At 48.9% G+C, this 26710-nt stretch overlaps 1 protein-coding gene across 20 annotated transcripts in view; it reads left to right on the top strand.

Moving 5' to 3' along the window:
• The window catches only part of LOC106610401 (putative sodium-coupled neutral amino acid transporter 10), a 47375-nt gene that overhangs the window by 15784 nt on the left and 4881 nt on the right, over nt 1–26710 (top strand). For 9 of the 20 annotated variants that reach the window (XM_014209766.2, XM_014209811.2, XM_014209798.2 and 6 more), the window contains 9 exons: nt 8710–8812; nt 9497–9679; nt 11445–11556; nt 13392–13498; nt 16498–16657; nt 19187–19390; nt 19550–19966; nt 20078–20179; nt 20415–20435. In XM_014209766.2, the coding sequence (XP_014065241.1) occupies nt 8710–8812; nt 9497–9679; nt 11445–11556; nt 13392–13498; nt 16498–16657; nt 19187–19390; nt 19550–19966; nt 20078–20179; nt 20415–20435 (1409 nt within the window). The other 11 variants (XM_014209776.2, XM_014209765.2, XM_014209802.2 and 8 more) reach the window with 4 other exon arrangements.

Raw genomic sequence — 26710 nt, forward strand, 5'->3', positions numbered from 1 at the left:
CTTATTTGCAATGATGGCCAAACCCGGATGACGCTGGGCCAATTGTGCGCCGCCCTATGGGACTCCCAATCACGTCCGGATGTGATACAGCCTGGATTCGAACCAGGGACTGTAGTGACGCCTCTTACACTGAGATGCAGTGCCTTAGACCACTGCGCCACTCGGGAGCCCAAGCATTAGGGACGAACATAAACTCTTTAGTCATATTGGCAGATTGCTAAGACCAACTAACTAGTGTTTTTCAAAGAGCAAGTTACACAAACAAACAGTATAATATAGAAAACTTGTATTTATATTAAGAAGTGGAAAGCTGCGTCGTTCTTGTTTGGAACAATCTGTTGACTGCATTCTGTTGTTGGTCAATGCATGCAAAGTGAATCTGGAGCACAGGGCACTTGCTGCTTGAGTGACAGCGAGAGAACGCCGTCAACTGGAGCAATAAATCAAAAGTAAAGAGAAACGGGTGTTACAGATGGCTGTTTGGAAATATCGCAGCCTCTTGTCATATGGATATTGCGCATGTCAATCCCGATTTAAAATGAAATGAATCGTGCAGCCCGTGCTAGCTGGGCATTGGGCTTGTGTAAATCTCTAACAGGTCAGAGAGGATGATTCTGATATCGTCACAGCATTATTAGAGCAGGGGCAAAATTGTTTTTATCAGCATGGCGTCTTCTGTCTGTTTTTATTTTGTTCAAATTCATTTTCTCCAGTTCCTCCCCTGTTCATTCTTTCACTCATGATCAGACAGGCTCTCAGCTTCTCTCCTCCTCCTTCCTCTGACGGTTCATGCCGTAACTCCCCCTGCTCTCCTCCCTCCCTCCCTCCCTCCCTCAGATGGTGCTGTTTTCATTCAAACGTGGGCTGCTCAGTGGCTTGTGGCTGAGTCGGGTCAGTATGGTGTGCTGGGACGGCATCTTTCGCTGCCTCCCTATCTGTGGCATGGCCTTCGCCTGTCAGTCGTAAGTACCTCCCAGTCCCTCTCTGCCCTTCCAGCGCATTAGTACGACTCGTATCCCATAGCACGTACTGTATTCTGGTCCCTGAAAGGGTGATAGGATAGGGGTTGTGTTCATTAGGCATAAAAATGGGAGACACTGCCTTTTTCAAATGGAGGGGTACCTACCTACCAATACGTTTTAAAAGGTCCTGTTTTGTGCCAGTTGAACATGACCTAGGTTGAAGATAATAAAGGTTAGGACAAGTTATGATTCCATGTGGAATCTTTTTGAGAAATAAAAAGATTCATGGGACCAGCACCTGCAGCGAACCGCCAGCACCTGCAGCGAACCGCCAGCATAGCTAAACCAATTGTTGCAAAGTGTTATGGGATATTAGAACCCTCTTGTCTTTACCTTTGTCATTTTCAACCTAGAACATGACCAGGATGTAGAGTCTTGAGACAGAACAATAATGGGTAGAATGGACATGGTAGTTCAGGTGGTGTTTCATGCTGCACCTAATATGTTGAAATGTGCTAGTGACTGTAACTGTGCTGCTGGCAACAATTTCATTAAAAAATATGCAGACATTTAGTGACACTGGCCATATTCAACGGGTGTTGCACGTTCTTAAATTCATCAGTTATTCTGCACTCTGGCACACTCAGATGAGTGCTCTGAAATTGGACTAGATAGCCGGACTAGATAGCCAGATTGATTTGGCGAATGCACCCAAAGGCTATAGGGGTGGTTAGTCTGCAAGGGGACGGAGACAGAGTTTTTGGGTGGAGAATTAGGGGGATGTTTGAAGGGGAGTTTGCTGATTTGCTGTTGCATTTTCACAGCTTCACGCTTAACCAATCGGCTTCTTCATTCCCTGTCCTTTCACCAGTTACTGCTACATCTGGACACAGTTCAGTACTGTAAGTGGATCTGTCTAACAAAGTGCAGAATATTGTTTTGGTACGGATTTCAAGAGCTGCATTCTTGCCCCAGAAAATCTATTCTTTATTACGACGTCATAGTTTGTGTGCTGGTTAGTTTGGCTGTTGAAGAGAAGCCTGAATGAATACAATATATTGATTGGAGATCTTGAGGAGTAAAGTCTCCCCCCTCTACGGCATAATCCACCCATTCCTCTTTCCCTCCCTCTGTCCATCCATCCCTCCTCCTTCACCTCCATCTGCATGCTCTGTCGCTGCCTCCTCTCTTCTGTCGTCGTGGTGGTGCCTAGGCTGCAGAGGGGAAGGGGTGGGGATTCTGGTTGTAGTTAGGGGTGTGTTGGGGTTGGACTGGGTGGTGATTTTGGGGTTAACTTTGTTTGGGACGCGCACTGGAGGTTTGCATGTATGAAGTGTCTTAAGGAGTTTGATGTGAGTATGGAGGTGTTTGGGTGAGGTGGGGGAGGGTGAGGTAGGTGTTGGATGGGTGAGGTGGGGGGGGAGGTAGGTGTTGGATGGGTGAGGTGAGGGAGGGGGAGGTAGGTGTTGGATGGGTGAGGAGGGGGAGGTAGGTGTTGGATGGGTGAGGAGGGGGAGGTAGGTGTTGGATGGGTGAGGTGGGGGAGGGGGAGGTAGGTGTTGGATGGGTGAGGTGGGGGAGGTAGGTGTTGGATGGGGGAGGTGGGGAGGGGGAGGTAGGTGATGGATGGGTGAGGTGGGGGAGGGGGAGGTAGGTGTTGGATGGGTGGGGTGGGGTGGGTTACGGGTGAGGTAGGTGATGGATGGGTGAGGTGGGGAGGGTGAGGTAGGTGATGGATGGATGGGTGAGGTGGGGAGGGGGAGGTAGGTGTTGGATGGGTGAGGTGGGGGAGGGTGAGGTAGGTGTTGGATGGGTGAGGTGGGGGAGGGGGAGGTAGGTGTTGGATGGGTGAGGTGGGGGGAGGTAGGTGTTGGATGGGGGAGGTAGGTGTTGGATGGGGAGGTGGGGGAGAGGGAGGTAGGTGTTGGATGGGGCAGGTGGGGGAGGGGGAGGTAGGTGTTGGATGGGGCAGGTGGGGGAGGTAGGTGTTGGATGGGGGAGGTGGGGGAGGTAGGTGTTGGATGGGGGAGGTGGGGGAGGTAGGTGTTGGGTGGGGGAGGTAGGTGTTGGATGGGGGAGGTGGGGGAGGGGGAGGTAGGTGTTGGATGGGGGAGGTGGGGGAGGGGGAGGTAGGTGTTGGATGGGTGAGGTGGGGAGGGGGAGGTAGGTGTTGGATGGGTGAGGTGGGGAGGGGAGGTAGGTGTTGGATGGGTGAGGTGGGGGAGGGGGAGGTAGGTGTTGGATGGGTGAGGTGGGGGAGGTAGGTGTTGGATGGGTGAGGTGGGGGAGGTAGGTGTTGGATGGGTGAGGTGGGGGAGGTGGGGGAGGGGGAGGTAGGTGATGGATGGGTGAGTTGGGGGAGGGGGAGGTAAGTGTTGGATGGGTGAGGTGGGGGAGGGGGAGGTAGGTGTTGGATGGGTGAGGTGGGGGGAGGTAGGTGTTGGATGGGTGAGGTGGGGGAGGTGGGGGAGGGGAGGTAGGTGATGGATGGGTGAGGTGGGGGAGGGGGGAGGTAGGTGTTGGATGGGTGAGGTGGGGGAGGTAGGTGTTGGATGGGTGAGGTGGGGGAGGTAGGTGTTGGATGGGTGAGGTGGGGGAGGTAGGTGTTGGAGGTGGGGAGGTGGAGGTAGGTGATGGATGGATGGGGAGGTAGGTGATGGATGGGTGAGGTGGGGGAGGGGGAGGTAGGTTTTGGGAGGGTGAGGTAGGTTATGGATGGATGGGTGAGGTGGGGGAGGGTAAGGTAGGTGATGGATGGATGGATGGGTGAGGGGAGGTAGGTGTTGGATGGGTGAGGTGGGGGAGGGGGAGGTAGGTGTTGGATGGGGGAGGTGGGGGAGGGGGAGGTAGGTGTTGGATGGGGGAGGTGGGGGAGGTAGGTGTTGGATGGGGGAGGTGGGGGAGGTAGGTGTTGGGTGGGGAGGTGGGGGAGGTAGGTGTTGGATGGGGGAGGTGGGGGAGGTGGGGAGGTAGGTGTTGGATGGGGGAGGTGGGGGAGGGGGAGGTAGGTGTTGGATGGGGGAGGTGGGGGAGGGGAGGTAGGTGTTGGATGGGGGAGGTGGGGGAGGGTGAGGTAGGTGTTGGATGGGTGAGGTGGGGGAGGGGGAGGTAGGTGTTGGATGGGTGAGGTGGGGGGAGGTAGGTGTTGGATGGGTGAGGTGGGGGGAGGTGGGGGAGGGGGAGGTAGGTGATGGATGGGTGAGTTGGGGGAGGGGGAGGTAAGTGTTGGATGGGTGAGGTGGGGGAGGGGAGGTAGGTGTTGGATGGGTGAGGTGGGGGAGGTAGGTGTTGGATGGGTGAGGTGGGGGAGGTGGGGGAGGGGAGGTAGGTGATGGATGGGTGAGGTGGGGGAGGGTGAGGTAGGTGTTGGATGGGTGAGGTGGGGGAGGTAGGTGTTGGATGGGTGAGGTGGGGGAGGTAGGTGTTGGATGGGTGAGGTGGGGAGGTAGGTGTTGGAGGTGGGGAGGTGGAGGTAGGTGATGGATGGATGGGGGAGGTAGGTGATGGATGGGTGAGGTGGGGGGAGGGGAGGTAGGTTTTGGGAGGGTGAGGTAGGTTATGGATGGATGGGTGAGGTGGGGGGAGGGTGAGGTAGGTGATGGATGGATGGATGGGTGAGGGGGAGGTAGGTGTTGGATGGGTGAGGTGGGGAGGGGGAGGTAGGTGTTGGATGGGGGAGGTGGGGGAGGGGGAGGTAGGTGTTGGATGGGGGAGGTGGGGGAGGTAGGTGTTGGATGGGTGAGGTGGGGGAGGTAGGTGTTGGATGAGTGAGGTGGGGGAGGTAGGTGTTGGATGAGTGGGGAGGGGGATGTAGGTGTTGGATGGGTGAGGTGGGGGAGGGGGAGGTAGGTGTTGGATGGGTGAGGGGGGGAGGTAGGTGTTCGATGGGTGAGGTGGGGAGGTAGGTGTTGGATGGGTCAGGTGGGGGAGGTAGGTGTTGGATGGGTGAGGTGGGGGAGGTGGAGGTAGGTGTTGGATGGGTGAGGTGGGGGAGGGGGAGGGAGGTGTTGGATGGGGAGGTGGGGGTAGGTGTTGGATGGGTGAGGTGGGGGAGGGGGAGGGAGGTGTTGGATGGGGGAGGTGGGGGGAGGGGGAGGTAGGTGTTGGATGGGTGAGGTGAGGTGGGGAGGGCGAGGTAGGTGTTGGATGGGTGAGGTGGGGGAGGTAGGTGTTGGATGAGTGAGGTGGGGGAGGTAGGTGTTGGATGGGTGAGGTGGGGAGGGGGAGGTAGGTGTTGGATGGGTGAGGTGGGGGAGGGGAGGTAGGTGTTGGATGGGTGAGGTGGGGGGAGGTAGGTGTTGGATGGGTGAGGTGGGGGAGGTAGGTGTTGGATGGGTGAGGTGGGGGAGGTAGGTGTTGGATGGGTGAGGTGGGGGAGGTAGGTGTTGGATGGGTTAGGTGGGGAGGGTGAGGTAGGTGTTGGATGGGTGAGGTGGGGAGGGGGAGGTAGGTGTTGGATGGGTGAGGTGGGGGAGGTAGGTGTTGGATGGGTGAGGTGGGGGAGGTAGGTGTTGGATGGGGAGGTGGGGTTGGGGGAGGTAGGTGATGGATGGATGGGTGAGGTGGGGGAGGGGGAGGTAGGTGATGGATGGGGGAGGGGGAGGTAGGGGTTGGATGGGTGAGGTGGGGGAGGGGGAGGTAGGTGATGGATGGGTGAGGTGGGGGAGGTAGGAGGTTGGATGGGTGAGGCGGGGGAGGTAGGTGTTGGATGGGTGAGGTGGGGGAGGTAGGTGTTGGATGGGGAGGTGGGGAGGGGGAGGTAGGTGATGGATGGATGGGTGAGGTGGGGGAGGGGGAGGTAGGTGATGGATGGGTGAGGTGGGGGAGGTAGGTGTTGGATGGGTGAGGTGGGGGAGGGTGAGGTAGGTGATGGATGGATGGATGGGTGAGGTGGGGGAGGGTGAGGTAGGTGATGGATGGATGGGTGAGGTGGGGGAGGTAGGTGTTGGATGGGTGAGGTGGGGGAGGTAGGTGTTGGATGGGTGAGGTGGGGGAGGTAGGTGTTGGATGGGTGAGGTGGGGGAGGTAGGTGTTGGATGGGTGAGGTGGGGGAGGTAGGTGTTGGATGAGTGAGGTGGGGGAGGTAGGTGTTGGATGAGTGAGGTGGGGGAGGTAGGTGTTGGATGAGTGGGGAGGGGGATGTAGGTGTTGGATGGGTGAGGTGGGGGAGGTGGAGGTAGGTGTTGGATGGGTGAGGTGGGGGAGGGGGAGGGAGGTGTTGGATGGGGGAGGTGGGGGAGGGGGAGGTAGGTGTTGGATGGGGGAGGTGGGGGAGGGGGAGGTAGGTGTTGGATGGGGGAGGTGGGGGAGGGGGAGGTAGGTGTTGGATGGGGGAGGTGGGGGGAGGGGGAGGTAGGTGTTGGATGGGTGAGGTGGGGAGGGGGAGGTAGGTGTTGGATGGGTGAGGTGAGGTGGGGGAGGGCGAGGTAGGTGTTGAATGGGTGAGGTGGGGGAGGTAGGTGTTGGATGAGTGAGGTGGGGGAGGTAGGTGTTGGATGAGTGAGGTGGGGGAGGTAGGTGTTGGATGAGTGGGGAGGGGGAGGTAGGTGTTGGATGGGTGAGGTGGGGGAGGGGGAGGTAGGTGTTGGATGGGTGAGGTAGGTGTTGGATGGGTGAGGAGGAGGGGGAGGTAGGTGTTGGATGGGTGAGGTGGGGGAGGTAGGTGTTGGATGGGTGAGGTGGGGGAGGGTGAGGTAGGTGTTGGATGGGTGAGGTGGGGGAGGTAGGTGTTGGATGGGTTAGGTGGGGGAGGGTGAGGTAGGTGTTGGATGGGTGGGGTGGGGGAGGGGGAGGTAGGTGTTGGATGGGTGAGGCTGACTGGTGCTGGAACAAGGCTTTAATAATTATCACACTGATTTTAACACTGTTCTCAACTGTGTGAGTGTATGTGTGTGTGTGTGAGAGAGCGCGCACTCTCGTCCCTGTGTGCACGCACGTGTCGGCCTGTCCCAGTCTGGCGGTGATGAGTGATATTTGGCAGGGCCCTCTGTTGGCCAATGGTGAAACAGCAAGCGGACCGCTTCTCCAGCCAAACCACTAATCAGACCACTGGACGGCGGCCATCTTGCGACACACTGATTAAACAGCTTTCAACACATATGCTTTTTATGACCTTTATAAAGCTGTTTACTTTCAGTTACAACATGATTTAACGTCATTATTAACCAACAAGACTATAGAGTTATGAAACTGAGCAGTCATAGAATAGACTAACACTAATGAAAATGTCCCTCTGTGACACTGCTGTGGATTCAAACAAAACAAGATGAGCAATATGAAGACAATATGTGTTTAACTCTACCCACATGCTTGGGTGCTAGTTTCAGTTAACGCTTTCAATTTTACTAGCAGGAATAGCACAAATAAATGTGTATTGAAAGCTGTTTTACAGACCGTATGAACCAAATGAAAACACATACATTGGACTATTTTACAGACGGTGTAAACGGAACGAAAAAAAGAGAGAATCTACAGTACAGGTTTGAGGTCTAGTTCCAGTGAGCTGTTTTATTTGCCCTCGGCTATAAGATGGAATAGTCCCTAAGTTTAAACAGGCGTCAAAGAAAAGCACCGTTGGGACAGTGCTGCACACTCATACAAACCACAGAAGGACAGGGAGAGAATGCGGTAGAGACACAGTAACTGTATTCTCTCCCTCTCACTCACACACGCACACATGAGTAAGTGCAAAAAAGACTGCCAAGAAACTTTATAATGCTCTAAATCCAGGCTAGCACGAGGTGTAAAGTAGAAGGCCTGTAAGTTCCCCTTTTACAGGCTTGTTTTACAGTGCTGCTGGCCTGTTCTGGTACAGTGCTGCTGGCCTGTTCTGGTACAGTGCTGCTGGCCTGTTCTGGTACAGTGCTGCTGGCCTGTTCTGGTACAGTGCTGCTGGCCTGTTCTGGTACAGTGCTGCTGGCCTGTTCTGGTACAGTGCTGCTGGCCTGTTCTGGTACAGTGCTGCTGGCCTGTTTTGGTACAGTGCTGCTGGCCTGTTCTGGTACAGTGCTGCTGGCCTGTTCTGGTACAGTGCTGCTGGCCTGTTCTGGTACAGTGCTGCTGGCCTGTTCTGGTACAGTGCTGCTCGATGACAGACAGCCCCTTGTCTCTTCTTTGTTTCTCAGAGATAACCAGCACTGACAAACAGTGCAGTAAAGTGCCCACTCATTCTCACACACACACACTTGTGTCGCACACACAAGTCTTTCTCACCCCCTCTACCTACCAGTTCATGGAAATCCAACTGACTTTTTGTGAAATCAGCTGTTCTCTCCATGACATCTGTTCAGCATGTATTTTATGTGATATGATAGAAATGCTGGGGTGTATTCACTAGGAACCAGACCGAACCAAACAGTACAAAACAGGGAGGGACCTACCTAAATTTGTCCAATAAACTCTCATTTTCGTTGCAAATTGTTTCCGTTTTGAGTGCAATCATTGGACAAATGATTGCACCTCTGATCCTCACTTTTCAATCTGATCATCTATAATGACTAGAGATCTGAACTATCAGCCGAAATTCACCTTTTTACCCTCATGATTTGCCTTGTCTGTCTTGTTCTCTGCCTAGAATATTTTAGATTTTGATAAAATGATTATCTTAAGACCCCTGAAACATTTGATAATCCACAAAGTCTTGACGCTTTATTTTTCTAGTAGCCTATAAAGTTTGTCCTGAAACTTGAGCTCTCCTGTCCAGTCAGATGTGGAAGCTGTAGTTTGTGGGCTGGTTGTTTGTTTACAGGCAGGTGTTGCCTACCTACGACAGTCTGGACGAGCCCTCCATCAAACGCATGAGCACCATCTTCACCACCTCCCTCAACATCGTCACCACCTTCTACATCACGGTGAGTGGTGTACGCTGATGATGTCACTACCTAGCTCGATGTCTTCGCCGCATAGTACAGTACATTGTTCTATACTGCACGATGGTTTAGGTGTGTATTACAGCGCCTTCAGAAAGTATTCATACCCATTGACTTATTCCACATTTTGTTGTTACAGCCTGAATTCAAAATGGATTAAATTGTTGTTTTTTCACCCATCTACACACAATATCCTATAATGACAAAGTGAAAAGATGTTTTTAGAATTTGTTGCACATTTACTGAAAATTAAATACATAAATATCTAATTTCCATAAGTATTCTCACCCCCGAGTCAATCCATGTTAGAATCACCTTTGACAGCGATTACAGCTGTGAGTCTTTCTGGGTAAGTCTCTAAGAGCTGTGCCCACCTGGATTGTACAATATGTGCACATTGTTGATCATTGCTAGACAGCCATTTTCAAGTCTTGCCATAGATTTTTTTGAAGCCAATTTAAGTCAAAACTGTAACTAGGCCACTCAGGAACACTTAATATTGTCTTGGTAAGCAACTCCAGTGCATATTTATGTTTTAGGTTATTGTTCTGCTGAAAGTTGAATTTGATTCCCAGTGTCTGTTGGAAAGCAGAATGAACCAAATGTTGCATGTGCTTAGCTCTATTCCGTTTCTAATGAACCCTTTCATCCTCTCCTCCTCTCTAGGTGGGATTCTTTGGCTACGTCAGTTTCACGGAGGACATAGCCGGTAACGTTCTGATGAACTTCCCTTCTAACCTGGTGACTAAGACGATCCGGGTGGGCTTCATGATGTCAGTGGCGGTGGGCTTTCCCATGATGATACTGCCCTGTAGACAGGCCATCAACACCATGCTGTTCGAACAACAGGTGACTATATACACACATGCAGGTTAACACACACACACACACATAACTAGTGATGGGGGGGAAATCTATACCGTTAGATATCGGAATATTATTTTTGACGATGTATCTTTTTGACAATATTGCAACAATATTTTTGCGCTAGCTTGTACCTTCATAGCTTAGGCTCGGTAGCCCATCTCTTGTCCCTCTGCAGCAGTAACATATTTGGAACATTGAATCGCAGTAAAATCACAGTATCGAATCACAATACATATAGAATCGTGAGAATCGCAATACATATCATATCAGCACCTAAGTATCGTGATAATATCGTGAGGTCCATGGCAATTCCCAACCCTAACACGCAAACACACGTTTGTTTTACTATTTATTATTAAACCATTTATTCCCATTCAAAATCCTATTTTCCCTAAAGCATGAAATTCACTGAGAATTTGAGTGTCGATAGGCACTTAGCACAGTAGGAGGCCATTCCTTATCTTGCTAGAATAAAAATCCGTACCTGCTGTGTCCCGACGAACCTGAAGTTTCTACTTGTAGAATCGCAATGCTCGGCAGTGGCTGACAATTTGACTTTGAGACAATTAAAGCACACGAACCTCCACGTGGAGGAGCTGACAGGAGTGACAAGGAAAGGGGAAAAGGCCCATTTTCCCAGCCAATCCACCCTTTTCATTCGAATCGCTCTAACTTTAACAAAGCTGCATAATACATTATTGTTATTTATTTTTTACATCTTTTGCATCTAGCTAAGGATTTTTGTGCTTAAATAAATATTTTTTTGTTCGGTTTGATTATGTGCACTAGCTTATTCGTTTGTAGCTAGCTAACGTTACCTTGCTAACTGAGAAAGGCAGTCACACACTTCATATGAAACGAAAGGGGTGGTAAGTGCAGCACAATGCACACAACATTAAATTTAACAAGCTACCTATCTGGCCACTATAGCAATCACAATTGATTTGTTTGCATGAAGCAGTGGCCTGTAGCTGGCTGCCGAAAGTCAATGCGGTGTCTTTACCTAGCTAGCACAACAGGTAGCTAGCAAGCGTATCATGTTAACAATTTAGCTAACGTTAGCTAGCTAGCTAAACATGTATCTATGCGATTATGGAGAATTAATTAAATTGTTTATTTGTCATCTTGCTAGCTAGTTATCTAGTCGTGGCCATTTGGCTAGTATCAAGAAAGGCTTTCTATAACAATAGCAACATTAGCGTATCTAACATTGACTAAACCATGAAGCAACAGACACGGACATGCATTGCCCAACAATGCTACTGCCACCTTCTGGTTTGGAGTATTTTAACAAGGCTGAGTGGCTGACTACTTCAAGATTTTTGCTGTGTGGACACGAGATTGACTGTTACACTCTATTCAGAGGTGCTAAGTACTGTCGGCAGGCAAACGTTTGACAATCCCACCGGTGTGTCTGAGCTATAAACCTAATCCTAACTCCTAAACCTAACCCCTAACTCTAATTGTAACCCGAACCCTGAATCTAACCCCCAAACCCAAAACAGTCGGTTTCCTTGTGGGGACCCACTTGTCTTTGTTTTACTCTCTGGTCCCCCCTTGTGGGGACCCACTTGTCTTTGTTTTACTCTCTGGTCCCCACAAGGAAATTAAATCCAAACACACAGACACACACTGTGAACAGTGATATGATATTATAATTCCCTAACCTGGAAGAGCTTTACTGTACAACACTGTTATAATGAATCTCTGTCTCTCCCTTTCTCTCTCCCCTCTTTTTGTCCCTCAGCAGAAGGATGGGACATTTACTGCAGGGGGGTACATGCCTCCACTGCGCTTTAAGATGATCACCTTCGCCATCGTCTTCGGAACAATGCTGGGAGGCATCCTCATCCCCAATGGTGTGTGTGCGACTGTGTGTGTGACTGCAGGTCTTTAAGGTGCGTGTGTGTGACTGCAGGTCTTTAAGGTGCATGTGTTGTGTCGTATATTGTAGCTCAGGCTGTGTGAATATGAATTTACGACTCAGTGAATGTCACACTCCTTAAATCACACCTTTTATAGAGCTATTTTTCTCCCTTCTCAGACGCCCAGGCACACACACCCTCTCTGGCTCATAGCCCCCCCACAAAACACACACACCCTCTCTGGCTCATAGCCCCCCCACAAAACACACACAGCCTCTCTGGCTCATAGCCCCCCACAAAACACACACACCCTCTCTGGCTCATAGCCCCCCACAAAACACACACAGCCTCTCTGGCTCATAGCCCCCCACAAAACACACACACCCTCTCTGGCTCATAGCCCCCCACAAAACACACACAGCCTCTCTGGCTCATAGCCCCCCACAAAACACACACACCCTCTCTGGCTCATAGCCCCCACAAAAAAATCCCCCCCACAAAACACACACAGCCTCTCTGGCTCATAGCCCCCCACAAAACACACACACCCTCTCTGGCTCATAGCCCCCCACAAAACACACACACCCTCTCTGGCTCATAGCCCCCCCACAAAACACACACACCCTCTCTGGCTCATAGCCCCCCCACAAAACACACACACCCTCTCTGGCTCATAGCCCCCCCACAAAACACACACACCCTCTCTGGCTCATAGCCCCCCACAAAACACACACACCCTCTCTGGCTCATAGCCCCCCACAAAACACACACACCCTCTCTGGCTCATAGCCCCCCCACAAAACACACACACCCTCTCTGGCTCATAGCCCCCCCCACAAAACACACACACCCTCTCTGGCTCATAGCCCCCCCCCACAAAACACACACACTTGTTCTTTAGAGGTCTCTGTTATGTGTTTTCTGTAACGATGACCTAGAGGTTGGGGTTAGTTTGCATGTTTTATTCATCTTATGTGGTAAGGCTATTAGTTAGGGTTGTGTGTGGGCATGGACACACACACACACACACACACACACCAGCGTGTGTACCTAATCAGGCTAATAGAGTGAAAGGGGGATGGGGGGACTCAGAGGGGAAACGGACACTAAATCTGAGGCACACAATATGGCCTGGGTTCCCAGGAGGAGAGATTGGTGCTGGCTTGAAACACAGGGTCTGGAAGTGAAGCTTGTGCTAGATTAGATTAAGGGGGGTAGGTTTCTGCTTCATTTGGTACAGGGCTATGGGCCAGATGGGTTGGAACAGGGCTATGGGCCAGATGGGTTGGAACAGGGCTATGGGCCAGATGGGTTGGAACAGGGCTATGGGCCAGATGGGTTGGAACGGGGCCATGGGCCAGATGGGTTGGAACGGGGCCATGGGCCAGATGGGTTGGAACGGGGCCATGGGCCAGATGGTTTGGAACGGGGCCATGGGCCAGATGGGTTGGAACGGGGCCATGGGCCAGATGGGTTGGAACGGGGCCAGATGGGTTGGAACGGGGCCAGATGGGTTGGAACGGGGACAGATGGGTTGGAACGGGGTTGGAATGGGGCCAGATGGGTTGGAACGGGGTTGGAATGGGGCCAGATGGGTTGGAACGGGGCCATGGGGATTCTGACTGATTTGAACAGGAAGGCTTAGCCATGTCCTTGTCTGTCTGGAAAAAGTTGAGGAAGACGTGGAGAGAAAGAGGAGCGTGGAAGAGTAGGATGAGGATTGTTACCTGGCTGACATGTAGACCCACGTGGTACACTGGCAGTATGTGGCTTTAGCCATGCAAGTGGATTGTGTGACTTAATGTTTGTCTATGCTACTCCCTCTGTAGTGGAGACCATCCTGGGTCTGACTGGAGCCACCATGGGCTCTCTCATCTGCTTCATCTGCCCTGCCCTCATCTACAGAAAGATCCAGAAGAATGGACTCACCGCACAGGTACCACATACACACACATACAGTTGAAGTCGGAAGTTTACATACACCTTAGCCAATACACCTTGACTTTGTTGTCCTTAAGCCATTTTGTCCATTTTGTCCTTAAGCCATGTTGTCCTTAAGCCATTTTGCCACAACTTTGGAAGTATGCTTGGGGTCATTGTCCATTTGGAAGACCCATTTGCGACCAAGCTTTATCTTCCTGACTGATGTCCTGAGATGTTGCTTCAATATATCCACGTAATTTTCCTGCCTCATGATGCCATCTATTTTGTGAAGTGCACCAGTCCCTCCTGCAGCAAAGCACCCCCATAACATGATGCTGCCAACCCCGTGCTTCTCGGTTGGGATGGTGTTCTTCGGCTTGAATGCCTCCCCCTTTTTCCTCCAAATGGTCATTATGGCCAAACAGTTACATTTTTGTTTCATCAGACAAGAGGACATTTCTCCAAAAAGTACAATGTTTGTCCACATGTACAGTTGGCTTTTTTATGGTGGTTTTGGAGCAGTGGCTTCTTCCTTGCTGAGTGGCCTTTCAGGTTATGTCGATATAGGACTCGTTTTACTGTGGATATAGATACTTTTGTACCTGTTTCCTCCAGCATCTTCACAAGGTCATTTGCTGTTGTTCTGGGATTGATTTGTACTTTTCGCACCAAAATACGTTCATCTCTAGGAGACAGAACGCATCTCCTTCCTGAGCGGTATGACAGCTGCGTGGTCCCATGGTGTTTATACTTGCGTACTATTGTTTGTACAGATGAACGTGGTACCTTCAGGCGTTTGAAAATTGCTCCCAAAGATGAACCAGACTTGTGGAGGTCTACAATGGTTTTTCTGAGTTCTTGGCTGATTTCTTTTGATTTTCCCATGATGTCAAGCAAAGATGCACTGAGTTTGAAGGTAGGCCTTGAAAAACATCCACTGGTACACCTCCAACTGACTCAAATTATGTCAATTAGCCTATCAGAAGCTTCTAAAGCCATGACATCATTTTCTGGAATTTTCCAAGCTGTTTAAAGGCACAGTCAACTTAGTGTATGTAAACTTCTGACCCACTGGAATTGTGATACAGTGAATTATAAGTGAAATAATCTGTCTGTACACAATTGTTGGAAAAATTACTTGTCATGCACACAGATGTCCTAACTGACTTGCCAAAACTATAGTTTGTTTACAATAAATTTGTGGAGTGGTTGAAAAACGAGTTTTAATGACTCCAACTTAAGTGTATGTAAACTTCCAACTTCAACTGTACATACATACATGCATGCATTGCATGCATATATGCATGCATGCACGCATGCATTGCATGCATGCATGCATACATACAGTGGGGAAAAAAGGTATTTGATCCCTGCTGATTTTGTACGTTTGCCCACTTACAAAGAAATGATTAGTCTATCATTTTAATGGTAGGTTTATATGAACAGTGAGAGACAGAATAACAACAAAAAAATCCAGAAAACCGCATGCCAAAAATGTTATGAAATGATTTCCATTTTAATTAATGAGGGAAATAAGTATTTGACCCCTCTGCAAAACATGACTTAGTACTTGGTGGCAAAACCCTTGTTGGCAATCACAGAGGTCAGATGTTTCTTGTAGTTGGCCACCAGGTTTGCACACATCTCAGGAGGGATTTTGTCCCACTCCTCTTTGCAGATCTTCTTCAAGTCATTAAGGTTTCGAGGCTGACGTTTGGCAACTCGAACCTTCAGCTCCCTCCACAGATTTTCTATGGGATTAAGGTCTGGAGACTGGCTAGGCCACTCCAGGACCTTAATGTGCTTCTTCTTGAGCCACTCCTTTGTTGCCTTGGCCGTGTGTTTTGGGTCATTGTCATGCTGGAATACCCATCCACGACCCATTTTCAATGCCCTGGCTGAGGGAAGGAGGTTCTCACCCAAGATTTGACGGTACATGGCCCCGTCCATCGTCCCTTTGATGCGGTGAAGTTGTCCTGTCCCCTTAGCAGAAACCCCCCCCCCAAAGCATAATGTTTCCACCTCCATGTTTGATGGTGGACATGGTGTTCTTGGGGTCATAGGCAGCATTCCTCCTCCTCCAAACACGGCGAGTTGAGTTGATGCCAAAGAGCTCCATTTTGGTCTCATCTGACCACAACACTTTCACCAGTTGTCCTCTGAATCATTCAGATGTTCATTGGCAAACTTCAGACGGGCATGTATATGTATTCTTGAGCAGGGGGACCTTGCGGGCGCTGCAGGATTTCAGTCCTTCACGGCGTAGTGTGTTACCAATTGTTTTCTTGGTGACAATGGTCCCAGCTGCCTTAAGATCATTGACAAGATCCTCCCGTGTAGTTCTGGGCTGATTCCTCACCGTTGTCATGATCATTGCAACCCCACGAGGTGAGATCTTGCATGGAGCCCCAGGCCGAGGGATATTGACAGTTCTTTTGTGTTTCTTCCATTTGCGAATAATCGCACCAAATGTTGTCACCTTCTCACCAAGCTGCTTGGCGATGGTCTTGTAGCCCATTCCAGCCTTGTGTAGGTCTACAATCTTGTCCCTGACATCCTTGGAGAGCTCTTTGGTCTTGGCCATGGTGGAGAGTTTGGAATCTGATTGATTGATTGCTTCTGTGGACACGTGTCATTTTTAAAGGTAACAAGCTGTGGTTAGGAGCACTCACTTTAAGAGTGTGCTCCTAGTCTCAGCTCGTTACCTGTATAAAAGACACCTGGGAGCCAGAAATCTTTCTGATTGAGAGGGGGTCAAATACTTATTTCCCTCATTAAAATGAAAATCAATTTATAACATTTTTGACATGTGTTTTTCTGGATATTTTTGTTGTTATTCTGTCTCTCACTGTTCAAATAAACCTACCATTAAAATTATAGACTGATCCTTTATCAGTGGGCAAACGTACAAAATCAGCAGGGGATCAAATACTTTTCCCCCCCACTGTTCATACATTTCATTCATTCTCTCGACTAACCTCATCACTGACCAACATCTCTCTCTCTTTATAGTTGGTGTTGTGGGTTGGGTTAGGCATCTTGCTGGTCAGCACCTTCACCACGGTGTCAATCTCAGCCATTGACTCCACCCCCAAGCATGCCCCTCCTCCCCCTGCAGCTGACAAGAATGCCATCTTGCGAGTCCTTCCTGACATGGCTGATTTACTGAACGGTGTGGACCATATTACAATGTTGAGTCAGCTATTCTATTCAGTTCTATTCAGTTCTAAGTCTGAGATGCTCCGAACTCCAAAGATCACATTTTGATGTCAGTGTTGGTGAGAGTAGAGAGACCAAGAGCCAAAAGGTCAAAGCAATCTTAAAACAAAGAAAGATGGAACCTCAGGTAAATGGGGGAATATATTGAATGTTTGACTGGCAGACAGCTAGACAGACGGGGTAGAGGATAAGAGGAGCAGCCTTTGACATTGATGGAGCCAGAGTGATGCTCTTCAAACTCTGGTGGTTTCTCATCTACCCCCCCATCTCGCTCTCTCCTCTCCCCCTCTCCTACTTCCTTTTCTCTGTCCTCTTCCCTCTCCCCTTCTCTTTTTCCCCCTCTCCTGGGCAGCTGAAATGCCTGCTATTTCTTTCCTGTAACGGGATGATGGAGGGAGACGATTCAGAGGTACAGACGGCTCTCTGTCTGTCTCTTTTCCTAGCTCCCTGTCTGTCTCTCTCCCTAGCTCCCTGTCTGTCTCTCTCCCTAGCTCCCTGTCTGTCTCTCTCCCTAGCTCCCTGTCTGTCTCTCTCCCTAGCTCCCTGTCTGTCTCTCTCCCTAGCTCCCTGTCTGTCTCTCTCCCTAGCTCCCTGTCTGTCTCTCTCCCTAGCTCCCTGTCTGTCTCTCTCCCTAGCTCCCTGTCTGTCTCTCTCCCTAGCTCCCTCCCTGTCTGTCTCTCTCCCTAGCTCCCTCCCTGTCTGTCTCTCTCCCTAGCTCCCTCCCTGTCTGTCTCTCTCCCTAGCTCGCTGTCTGTCTGTCTCTCTCCCTAGCTCGCTGTCTGTCTGTCTCTCTCCCTAGCTCGCTGTCTGTCTGTCTCTCTCCCTAGCTCGCTGTCTGTCTGTCTCTCTCCCTAGCTCGCTGTCTGTCTGTCTCTCTCCCTAGCTCGCTGTCTGTCTGTCTCTCTCCCTAGCTCGCTGTCTGTCTGTCTCTCTCCCTAGCTCGCTGTCTGTCTGTCTCTCTCCCTAGCTCGCTGTCTGTCTGTCTCTCTCCCTAGCTCGCTTCCTGTCTGTCTCTCTCCCTAGCTCGCTTCCTGTCTGTCTCTCTCCCTAGCTCGCTTCCTGTCTGTCTCTCTCCCTAGCTCGCTTCCTGTCTGTCTCTCTCCCTAGCTCCCGCCCTGTCTGTCTCTCTCCCTAGCTCCCGCCCTGTCTGTCTCTCTCCCTAGCTCCCGCCCTGTCTGTCTCTCTCCCTAGCTCCCGCCCTGTCTGTCTCTCTCCCTAGCTCCGGCCCTGTCTGTCTCTCTCCCTAGCTCCCGCCCTGTCTGTCTCTCTCCCTAGCTCGCGCCCTGTCTGTCTCTCTCCCTAGCTCGCGCCCTGTCTGTCTCTCTCCCTAGCTCGCTCCCTGTCTGTCTCTCTCCCTAGCTCGCTCCCTGTCTGTCTCTCTCCCTAGCTCGCTCTCTGTCTGTCTCTCTCCCTAGCTCGCTCCCTGTCTGTCTCTCTCCCTAGCTCGCTTCCTGTCTGTCTCTCTCCCTAGCTCCCGCCCTGTCTGTCTCTCTCCTCGCTCCCGCCCTGTCTGTCGAGCTCCCTCACTGTCTGTCTGTCGAGCTCCCTCCCTGTCTGTCGAGCTCCCGAGCTCCCTCCCTGTCTGTCGAGCTCCCGAGCTCCCTCCCTGTCTGTCTGTCGAGCTCCCTCCCTGTCTGTCGAGCTCCCGAGCTCCCTCCCTGTCTGTCTGTCGAGCTCCCTCCCTGTCTGTCGAGCTCCCGAGCTCCCTCCCTGTCTGTCTGTCGAGCTCCCTCCCTGTCTGTCGAGCTCCCGAGCTCCCTCCCTGTCTGTCGAGCTCCCTCCCTGTCTGTCGAGCTCCCGAGCTCCCTCCCTGTCTGTTGAGCTCCCTCCCTGTCTGTCGAGCTTCCGAGCTCCCTCCCTGTCTGTCGAGCTCCCTCCCTGTCTGTCGAGCTCCCTCCCTGTCTGTCGAGCTCCCTCCCTGTCTGTCGAGCTCCCGAGCTCCCTCCCTGTCTGTCGAGCTCCCGAGCTCCCTCCCTGTCTGTCGAGCTCCCTCCCTGTCTGTCGAGCTCCCGAGCTCCCTCCCTGTCTGTCGAGCTCCCTCCCTGTCTGTCGAGCTCCCGAGCTCCCTCCCTGTCTGTCGAGCTCCCGAGCTCCCTCCCTGTCTGTCGAGCTCCCTCCCTGTCTGTCGAGCTCCCGAGCTCCCTCCCTGTCTGTCGAGCTCCCGAGCTCCCTCCCTGTCTGTCGAGCTCCCTCCCTGTCTGTCGAGCTCCCGAGCTCCCTCCCTGTCTGTCGAGCTCCCTCCCTGTCTGTCGAGCTCCCGAGCTCCCTCCCTGTCTGTCGAGCTCCCGAGCTCCCTCCCTGTCTGTCGAGCTCCCTCCCTGTCTGTCGAGCTCCCTCCCTGTCTGTCGAGCTCCCTCGCTGTCCCCTTTTAATTCTCTTAGGCTGTATTGTAGGTCCGTATTAGTGTTGCATCTCTTTATAGCTTAGATTTCTGCTGCCATCTAGTGGCTCTTACATATACAAACAAATTGTTCCTTCCCAGCAGTAGAGAAGCCGGTGGTAGCGAAACAGCCTGAGGTGAAGCCTGTGTTGGTGGAGAGGCCTAAAGCCCCTGCTGATGTAGAGCCAGTCCGTCCAGTAGAGAGACAGCAGGAACAGGCTGAGCCCCCCCAGATCAAAGGACCTGAACAAGGAGTTCCAGACAGGAAGGAGGAGGAGAAAGTGCAGCTGGACAGCCCTGATGCAGGTACGGAACCAGGGTGAACCCTATAGAACCAGAGGGAATCTACTAGACTAGAGCATAGAAGAAAAGCAATAATCTATAAGTGATGGATTGTCAGAATACTATTTACAGCAACACCTGAAACTCCATGTGTTATAGCTGTGTGCATTCCCCCTGCTCCAGGTGTGGCAGTACCTGACGGGGAGGCCCATCGGCACGAGCCGCCCATCCCCCATGATGAGGTCCAGATAGAGAAGAGGAAGAATGACGCAGAGCTGGAGGAGGAGAACCAACCTACAGCAGGAGGAGAAGATTCTGAGGGTCAGGGAGTGGCGGACCAGGAAGAGGTGAATAATAAAGAGGGAGGAGAGGAGGAGAAACTTCCTTTGTTGGTGAAAAAGGAGGACGTGGGAGGAGCCGAGGTGCAGTCCAATGAGGTGCTGGAGAAGCCTGACCCAGGAGCGGGGAAGAAACAGGAAGTCCCACCCCTAAAGCAAGTGGAGAAACTTGCCCTAGTGAAAGAGGTGCTTGTTGGGAAGGATGTGATGGCTGAGCAGGCGCTGGTTGACGCGGCCAAAGCCCCAGAGGCTGCTGGGAAACGTGAGTATGACTGGTCTTTATCCAGAACATTCAATCATCTCAGATGCTCTCGGTGATTTGATTGGCTGTAGATGTGTTGGACATCACCTGGCCTTTGACCATGTGGTTTAGGTGAGCCGGCGGCCCCAGTTGCTGAAGCAGTGGTTCCCGTGGCAGCAGAGGGGGCTGCTGTTCCAGAAGTGAAGGAGAGAGGAGCGGAGGACAAGATGGATGGTAAGTGGAGGAGTGGAAATTGCACTGAGGATAAGCAAGATTAAAGAGAAAAATAAGAGTAGGATTGAAGTACAGAACAAGCACCAGGGTTAGCAGTTCACAGACCAGACCAGGGCAGACCAGACCAGACAGACTTGGGTTGATTCTCTCAGGATACTCCACATCAGGTTTTTGGTTTCTCTCCTCTAACTCTTGTCTCTCTCCTTTCTTTTCTGTATACCGGCTCCTGTCACAGTGATAAAAAAGCTGGTTGCAGGTATGAACTCGTCCCTCTGTCCCTCTGTCCCTCTGTCCCTCTGCTTGTTATGGAAGGTTTGGGAATCTCTTCCTTTTAGGTGCTTGTAGAATTTAACGGCTCTTTTCTGAATTTTGTTAATTAGCGGGTATCGGCCTAATTCTGCTCTGCATGTATTTGGTGTTTTATGTTGCACACAGATGCAACATGCAGATTTCTGCATTCAGAGTCTAAATTTGGTGTTTGTTCCATTTTGTGAATTCTAAAGGGCAATGGGTTCTATAACTGATTTAACTATTTTTAGCCAGATCCTAATTGGTTTGTCAAATTTTATGTTCCTTTTGATGGCGTAGAAGACTCTTCTTGCCTTGTCTCTCAGATAGTTCACAGCTTTGTGGAAGTTACCTGTGGCGCTGATGTTTAGGCCGAGGTACGTATAGTTTTTTGTGTGCTCTAGGGCAGGTATTCCCAAACTGGGGTATGCAATGCCGTCGGGGTTACGCCAAATAAAAATGTGATTCACATTTTTTTTTAAATAACATTTCTATTGTCCAACGGGCCTATTTGGGTGAGCTTTTTTTCTCGCCTGAGTTTCACCCCGTTTCACTGCCTAAAATTAAAATTATACCATTTAGTGTTCAGCAAAATAACAACACAATGTCAAATACAGTTAGCCTAGTCAAATAATTAACATCAATCACATTAACCATTACTCTCTCGCGGGAATTCCACTAACGGTCCGTATGTAGCCAAATGGAGTTGCTGCTCATTCCGTTTGCTCGACAATTGATAAATGTGTCCATAGGTACACATACCAGCTTTACTGGTAGTACTGCTACTATCAGCAGTACTTCACCTGCACCTGTCGACGACACAAGTTGTTCTGCTTCCACAAGCACATCCAATGCTAGCATCAGTAATTCTACATTTGTTGTTAGCCCAGCTAGCATGGACACTGAGGGTTGTGAATCTGATGCAGCCAAAGAGCTACTGCCTCCTTACCCGAGAAAGCACCAAACAACAGACAGGGACGTTGGACCATCGAAGAGGCGCAAATATGATGAGATCTACATTGATTTGGGGTTCACTTATATTGGGAGTAGTGCCTTTCCTCAGCCACAGTGTGTTATGTGCAAAAGTACTATCTCACAACTCGATGAAACTTGTTGCACAGACATTTAGAAACAAAACATGCCAATTTGAAAAATAAGCCACGGGAGTTATTTGAGCGAGAATTAAGACGACTTTCGAGAAGTAAGACATGTATAAAAGCATCAGAAAGCATTAATAAGAAGGGCCTAGAAGCCTCTTATATGGTGAGCTACTGAGTGGTTAGGACAGGCAAGCCCCATACTATTGTGGAGGACTTCATTCTTCCTGCTGCCGTGGATATGGCTGGGACAATGCTGGGGGAAAAGGCCCCAAAAAACTATACAGACAATGCCTTCATCAAACAACACTGTTTCACGACGCATCAGTGACATGGCAGGAGATGTTTTGCAACAATTACTGCTTCGCATACAAGCCAGTGAATTCTATGATGACGCAAAAGCCATGACAGGGAGACATAGTGGAGTGGTAACGCGCGTGCAAGCAGTTGCTCCCAATGTCACTTGGGTACACTGCAGCATCCACCGAGAGGCTCTTGCTGCCAAGGGAATGCCCGACAGCTTGAAATACATTTTGGACACTACAGTAAAAATGGTTAACTTTGTTAACGCAAGACCCCTGAACTCTCATGTATTTTCTGCATTATGCAATGATATGGACAACGACCATGTAACGCTTTTACAACAAATAGAAGTGTGCTGGTTATCAAGGGGCAAAGTATTGCCAAGTTTTTTTTACATTTGAGAGACAAGCTTAAAGTTTTATTTACTGACCATAATTTTTACTTGTCTGACTGCTTGCATGACGACGAGTTTCTCACATGACTGGGTGTTTTTTTTTCTCGCCTGAATGATCTGAATCGAGGATTAAAGGGACTCCGCAACTATAATCAGTGTGCGGCACAACATTGAGGCTATGATTAAGAAGTTGGAGCTCCTTTCTGTCTGCATTAACAAGGACAACACACAGGTCTTTCCATCATTGTATGATATTTTGTGTCTAAATGAACTCAAGCTTACGGACAATGTCACATGTGATAGCAAGCACCTGAGTGAGTTGGGTGCGCAATTACACAGGTACTTTCCCAAAATGGATGACACAAACAACTAGATTTCTTAGCCCTTTCATGCCCTGTCTCCAGTCCACTTACCGATATCTGAACAAGAGAGCCTCATCGAAATTGCAACAAGCGGTTCTGTGAGAACTGATTTTAATCAGAAACCACTGCCAGATTTCTTGATTGTGCTGCGCTCAGAGTATCCTGCCTTGGCAAATCGCGCTGTTAAGACACTGATGCCCTTTGCAACCATGTACCTATAGTTGAAGTCGGAAGTTTACATACACTTAAGTTGGAGTCATGAAAACTCGGTTTTCAACCACTCCACAAATTTCTTGTTAACAAACTATAGTTTTGGCAAGTCAGTTAGGACATCTACTTTGTGCATGGCACAAGTACTTTTTCCAACAATTGTTTAGAGACAGATTATTTCACTTATAATTCACTGTATCACAATTCCAGTGGGTCAGAAGTTTACATACACTAAATTGACTGTGCCTTTTAAACAGCTTGGAAAATTCCAGAAAATGATGTCATGGCTTTAGAAGCTTCTGTTAAGCTAATTGACATAATTTGAGTCAATATACCTGTAGATGTATTTCATGGCCTACCTTCAAACTCAGTGCCTCTTTGCTTGACATCATGGGAAAATCCAAAGAAATCAGCCAAAAAAATTGTAGACCTCCACTATTCTAGTTCATCCTAAGGAGCAATTTCCAAATGCCTGAAGGTACCACGTTCATCTGTACAAACAATAGTACGCAAGTATAAACACCAAGGGACCACGCAGCCATCATACCGCACAGGAAGGAGACATGTTCTGTCTCCTAGAGATGAACGTACTTTGGTGCAAAAAGTGCAAATCAATCCCAGAACAACAGCAAAGGACCTTGTGAAGATGCTGGAGGATACAGGTACAAAAGTATCTATATCCACAGTAAAACGAGTTCTATATCAACATAACCCCAAAGGCCGCTCAGCAAGGAAGAAGCCACTGCTCCAAACCCACCATAAAAAAGCCAGACTACGGTTGGCAACTGCACATGGTAACAAAGATCGTACTTTTTGGAGAAATGTCCTCTGGTCTGATGAAACAAAAGTAGAACTGTTTGGCCATAATGACGTCATTATGTTTGGAGGAAAAAGGTGGAGGCTTGCAAGCCGAATCACACCATCCCAACCGTGAAGCACGGGGGTGGCAGCATCATGTTGTGGGGATGCTTTGCTGCAGGAGGGACTGGTGCACTTCACAAAATAGATGGCATCATGAGAGAGGAAAATTATGTGAATATATTGAAGCAACATCTCAAGACATCAGTCAGGAAGTTAAAGCTTGGTCGCAAATGGGTCTTCAAATGGACAATGACCCCAAGCATACTTCCAAAGTTGTGGCAAAATGGCTTAAGGACGACAAAGTCAAGGTATTGGAGTGGCCATCACAAAGCCCTGACCTCAATCCCATAGAAAATTTGTGGGCAGAACTGAAAAAGCGTGTGCAGGCAAGGAGGCCGACAAACCTGACTCAGTTACACCAGCTCTGTCAGGAGGAATGGGCCAAAATTCACCCAACTTATTGTGGGACGCTTGTGGAAAGCTACCCGAAACGTTTGACCCAAGTTAAACAATTTAAAGGCAATGCTACCAAAGACTAATTGAGTGTAACTTCTGACCCACTGGGAATGTGATGAAAGAAATAAAAGCTGAAATAAATCATTCTCTCTACTTTTATTCTGAGATTTCACATTCTTAAAATAAAGTGGTGATCCAAATTTTTACTAGGATTAAATGTCAGGAATTGTGAAAACTGAGTTTAAATGTATTTGGCTAAGGTGTATGTAAACTTCCAACTTCAACTGTATGTGTGTCACGTCCTGACCATAGTGAGTGTTATTTTCTATGGTAGAATAAGTCAGGGCGTGACGGGGTGTTTGTCTGGTTTTTGTATGTCTATGTTTTGGCTCTAGGTTTGCATTTCTATGTTGGTGTTTGGCATGACCTCCAATTAGAGGCAGCAGGTTGTCGTTGTCTCTAATTGGAGGTCCTATTTAAGTTAGGTTTGTCCCACAGGTGTTTGTGGGTAATTGTTCTTCGTGAGGTTATTGTTCCTCCAGCGTCACGGTTTGTTGTTTTTGTATATACTTGTAGTGTTTAATGGTTGCATTCTGTTTCACTGATTTAATAAAACATGTGGAACTACGAAAATGCTGCATCTTGGTCCGCTCTTTCAAACAGCCGTGACAATGTGAGAGTGGATTCTCTGCCATCGCTAGTAGAGGTCGACCGATTATGATTTTTCAACACTGATACTGATTATTGGAGGACCAAAAAAAGCTATACCAATTAATTGGCCGATTTTTTTGATATATATATATTTTTTTTTATATGTGTGTGTGTGTGTGTGTGTGTGTGTGTGTGTGTGTGTGTGTAATAATTACAACAATACTGAATGAACACTTATTTTAACTTAATATAATACATCAATAAAATCAATTTAGCCTCAAATAAATAATTACAACAATACTGAATATCATCAACCATGATTATGTTAAGATCCTTTCTTTATAAGATAAGTTTAATGCTAGCTAGTACCTTACCTTGGATCCTTGCTGCACTCGCATAACAGGTTGTCAGCCTGCCACGCAGGCTCCTCGTGGAGTGCAATATAATCAGCATAATCGGTGTCCAAAAATGCCGATTACCGATTGTTATGAAAACTTGAAATCGGCCCTAATTAATCCGCCATTCTGATTAATCGGTCGACCTCTAATCACTAGCATGAAAACTAAATACAGGCACAGACTGTGTGTGGAAAAGCATGTAAGACTGAGACTCTCTCCAATACAACCTAACATTGCAGAGTTATGTGCATCCTTTCAAGCACACCCTTTTCATTAACCTGTGAGTTATTCAAAATTTTTGATGAAGAGATTAAGGTTTTATATGTAAGATTGCTAAATAAAGAGCAAAATTATTGATTATTATTATTTGTGCCCTGGTCCTATAAGAGCTCTTTGTCACTTCCCACGAGCCAGGTTGTGACAACAATTCACACTCATTCTTTTGTTTAATAAACCGCCACAGGAAAGGAAGACCCAGAGTTACCTATGCTGCAGAGGATAAGTTCATTAGAGTTAACTGCACCTCAGATTACAGCCCAAATAAATACTTCAGAGTTCAAGTAACAGACACATCTCAACATCTACTGTTCAGAGGAGACTGTGTGAATCAGGCCTTCATGGTCGAATTGCTGCAAAGAAACCACTACTAAAGGACACCAATAAGAAGCAGAGACTTGCTTGGGCCAAGAAACATGAGCAATAGACATTAGACCGGTGGAAATCTGTCCTTTGATCTGATTCAAGGCACACTTAACCAGCATGGCTACCACAGCATTCTGCAGCGATACGCCATCCCATCTGGTTTGTGCTTAGTGGGACTATAATTTGTTTTTCAACAAGACAATGACCCAAAACACACATCCAGGCTGTGTAAGGGCTATTTAACCAAGGAGAGTGATGGAGTGCTGCATCAGATGACTTTGCCTCCACAATCACCCGACTTCAACCCAAATTGAGAGGGTTTGGGATGAGTTGGACCGCAGAGTGAAGGAAAAGCAGCCAACAAGTACTCGGGGGGGTAAAAAAAGTTTTACTGTGAACGTTTCATTTTATTTTCAAATATCCTTGATACAATGAAGCGCAATTGTGTCAAAGGTAAAAAAGCTAAACAATTGTATGCACATGACAGCTGAATAGCTGCGGGAAAAATCTTTACTTATAAGGGCTAAGAAGGTTTATTTCCAATAGGAAATAGAACCTGGTTGTTTTCCCCAGTAAAACAGTTTGTCTTTTTTAAACATATGAAAAAAATATATTTATATATTTCAGCAACTTAGGGAAGATTTTATTTTTTGCATGAGCCCAAAAATCTATAGTTGATGAGAGTATTGCGATAGAGTGAAGGAGGTGTGTGGCGTTGCAGAGACTCGCGCTTGTCAAAAATAAAATAAAAGCCGGCATAAATCCTCCCATCACGACGATGAGATGGCGGTTGCTTAGGGTCCTTCAAGACTGTTGGAAAAGCATTCCTCATGAAGCTGGTTGAGAGAATTCCAAGTGTGTGCAAAGCT

This window comes from Salmo salar, chromosome ssa01 (genome assembly GCF_905237065.1).
Source record: "Salmo salar chromosome ssa01, Ssal_v3.1, whole genome shotgun sequence".
NCBI classification, from domain to species: Eukaryota; Metazoa; Chordata; class Actinopteri; order Salmoniformes; family Salmonidae; genus Salmo; species Salmo salar.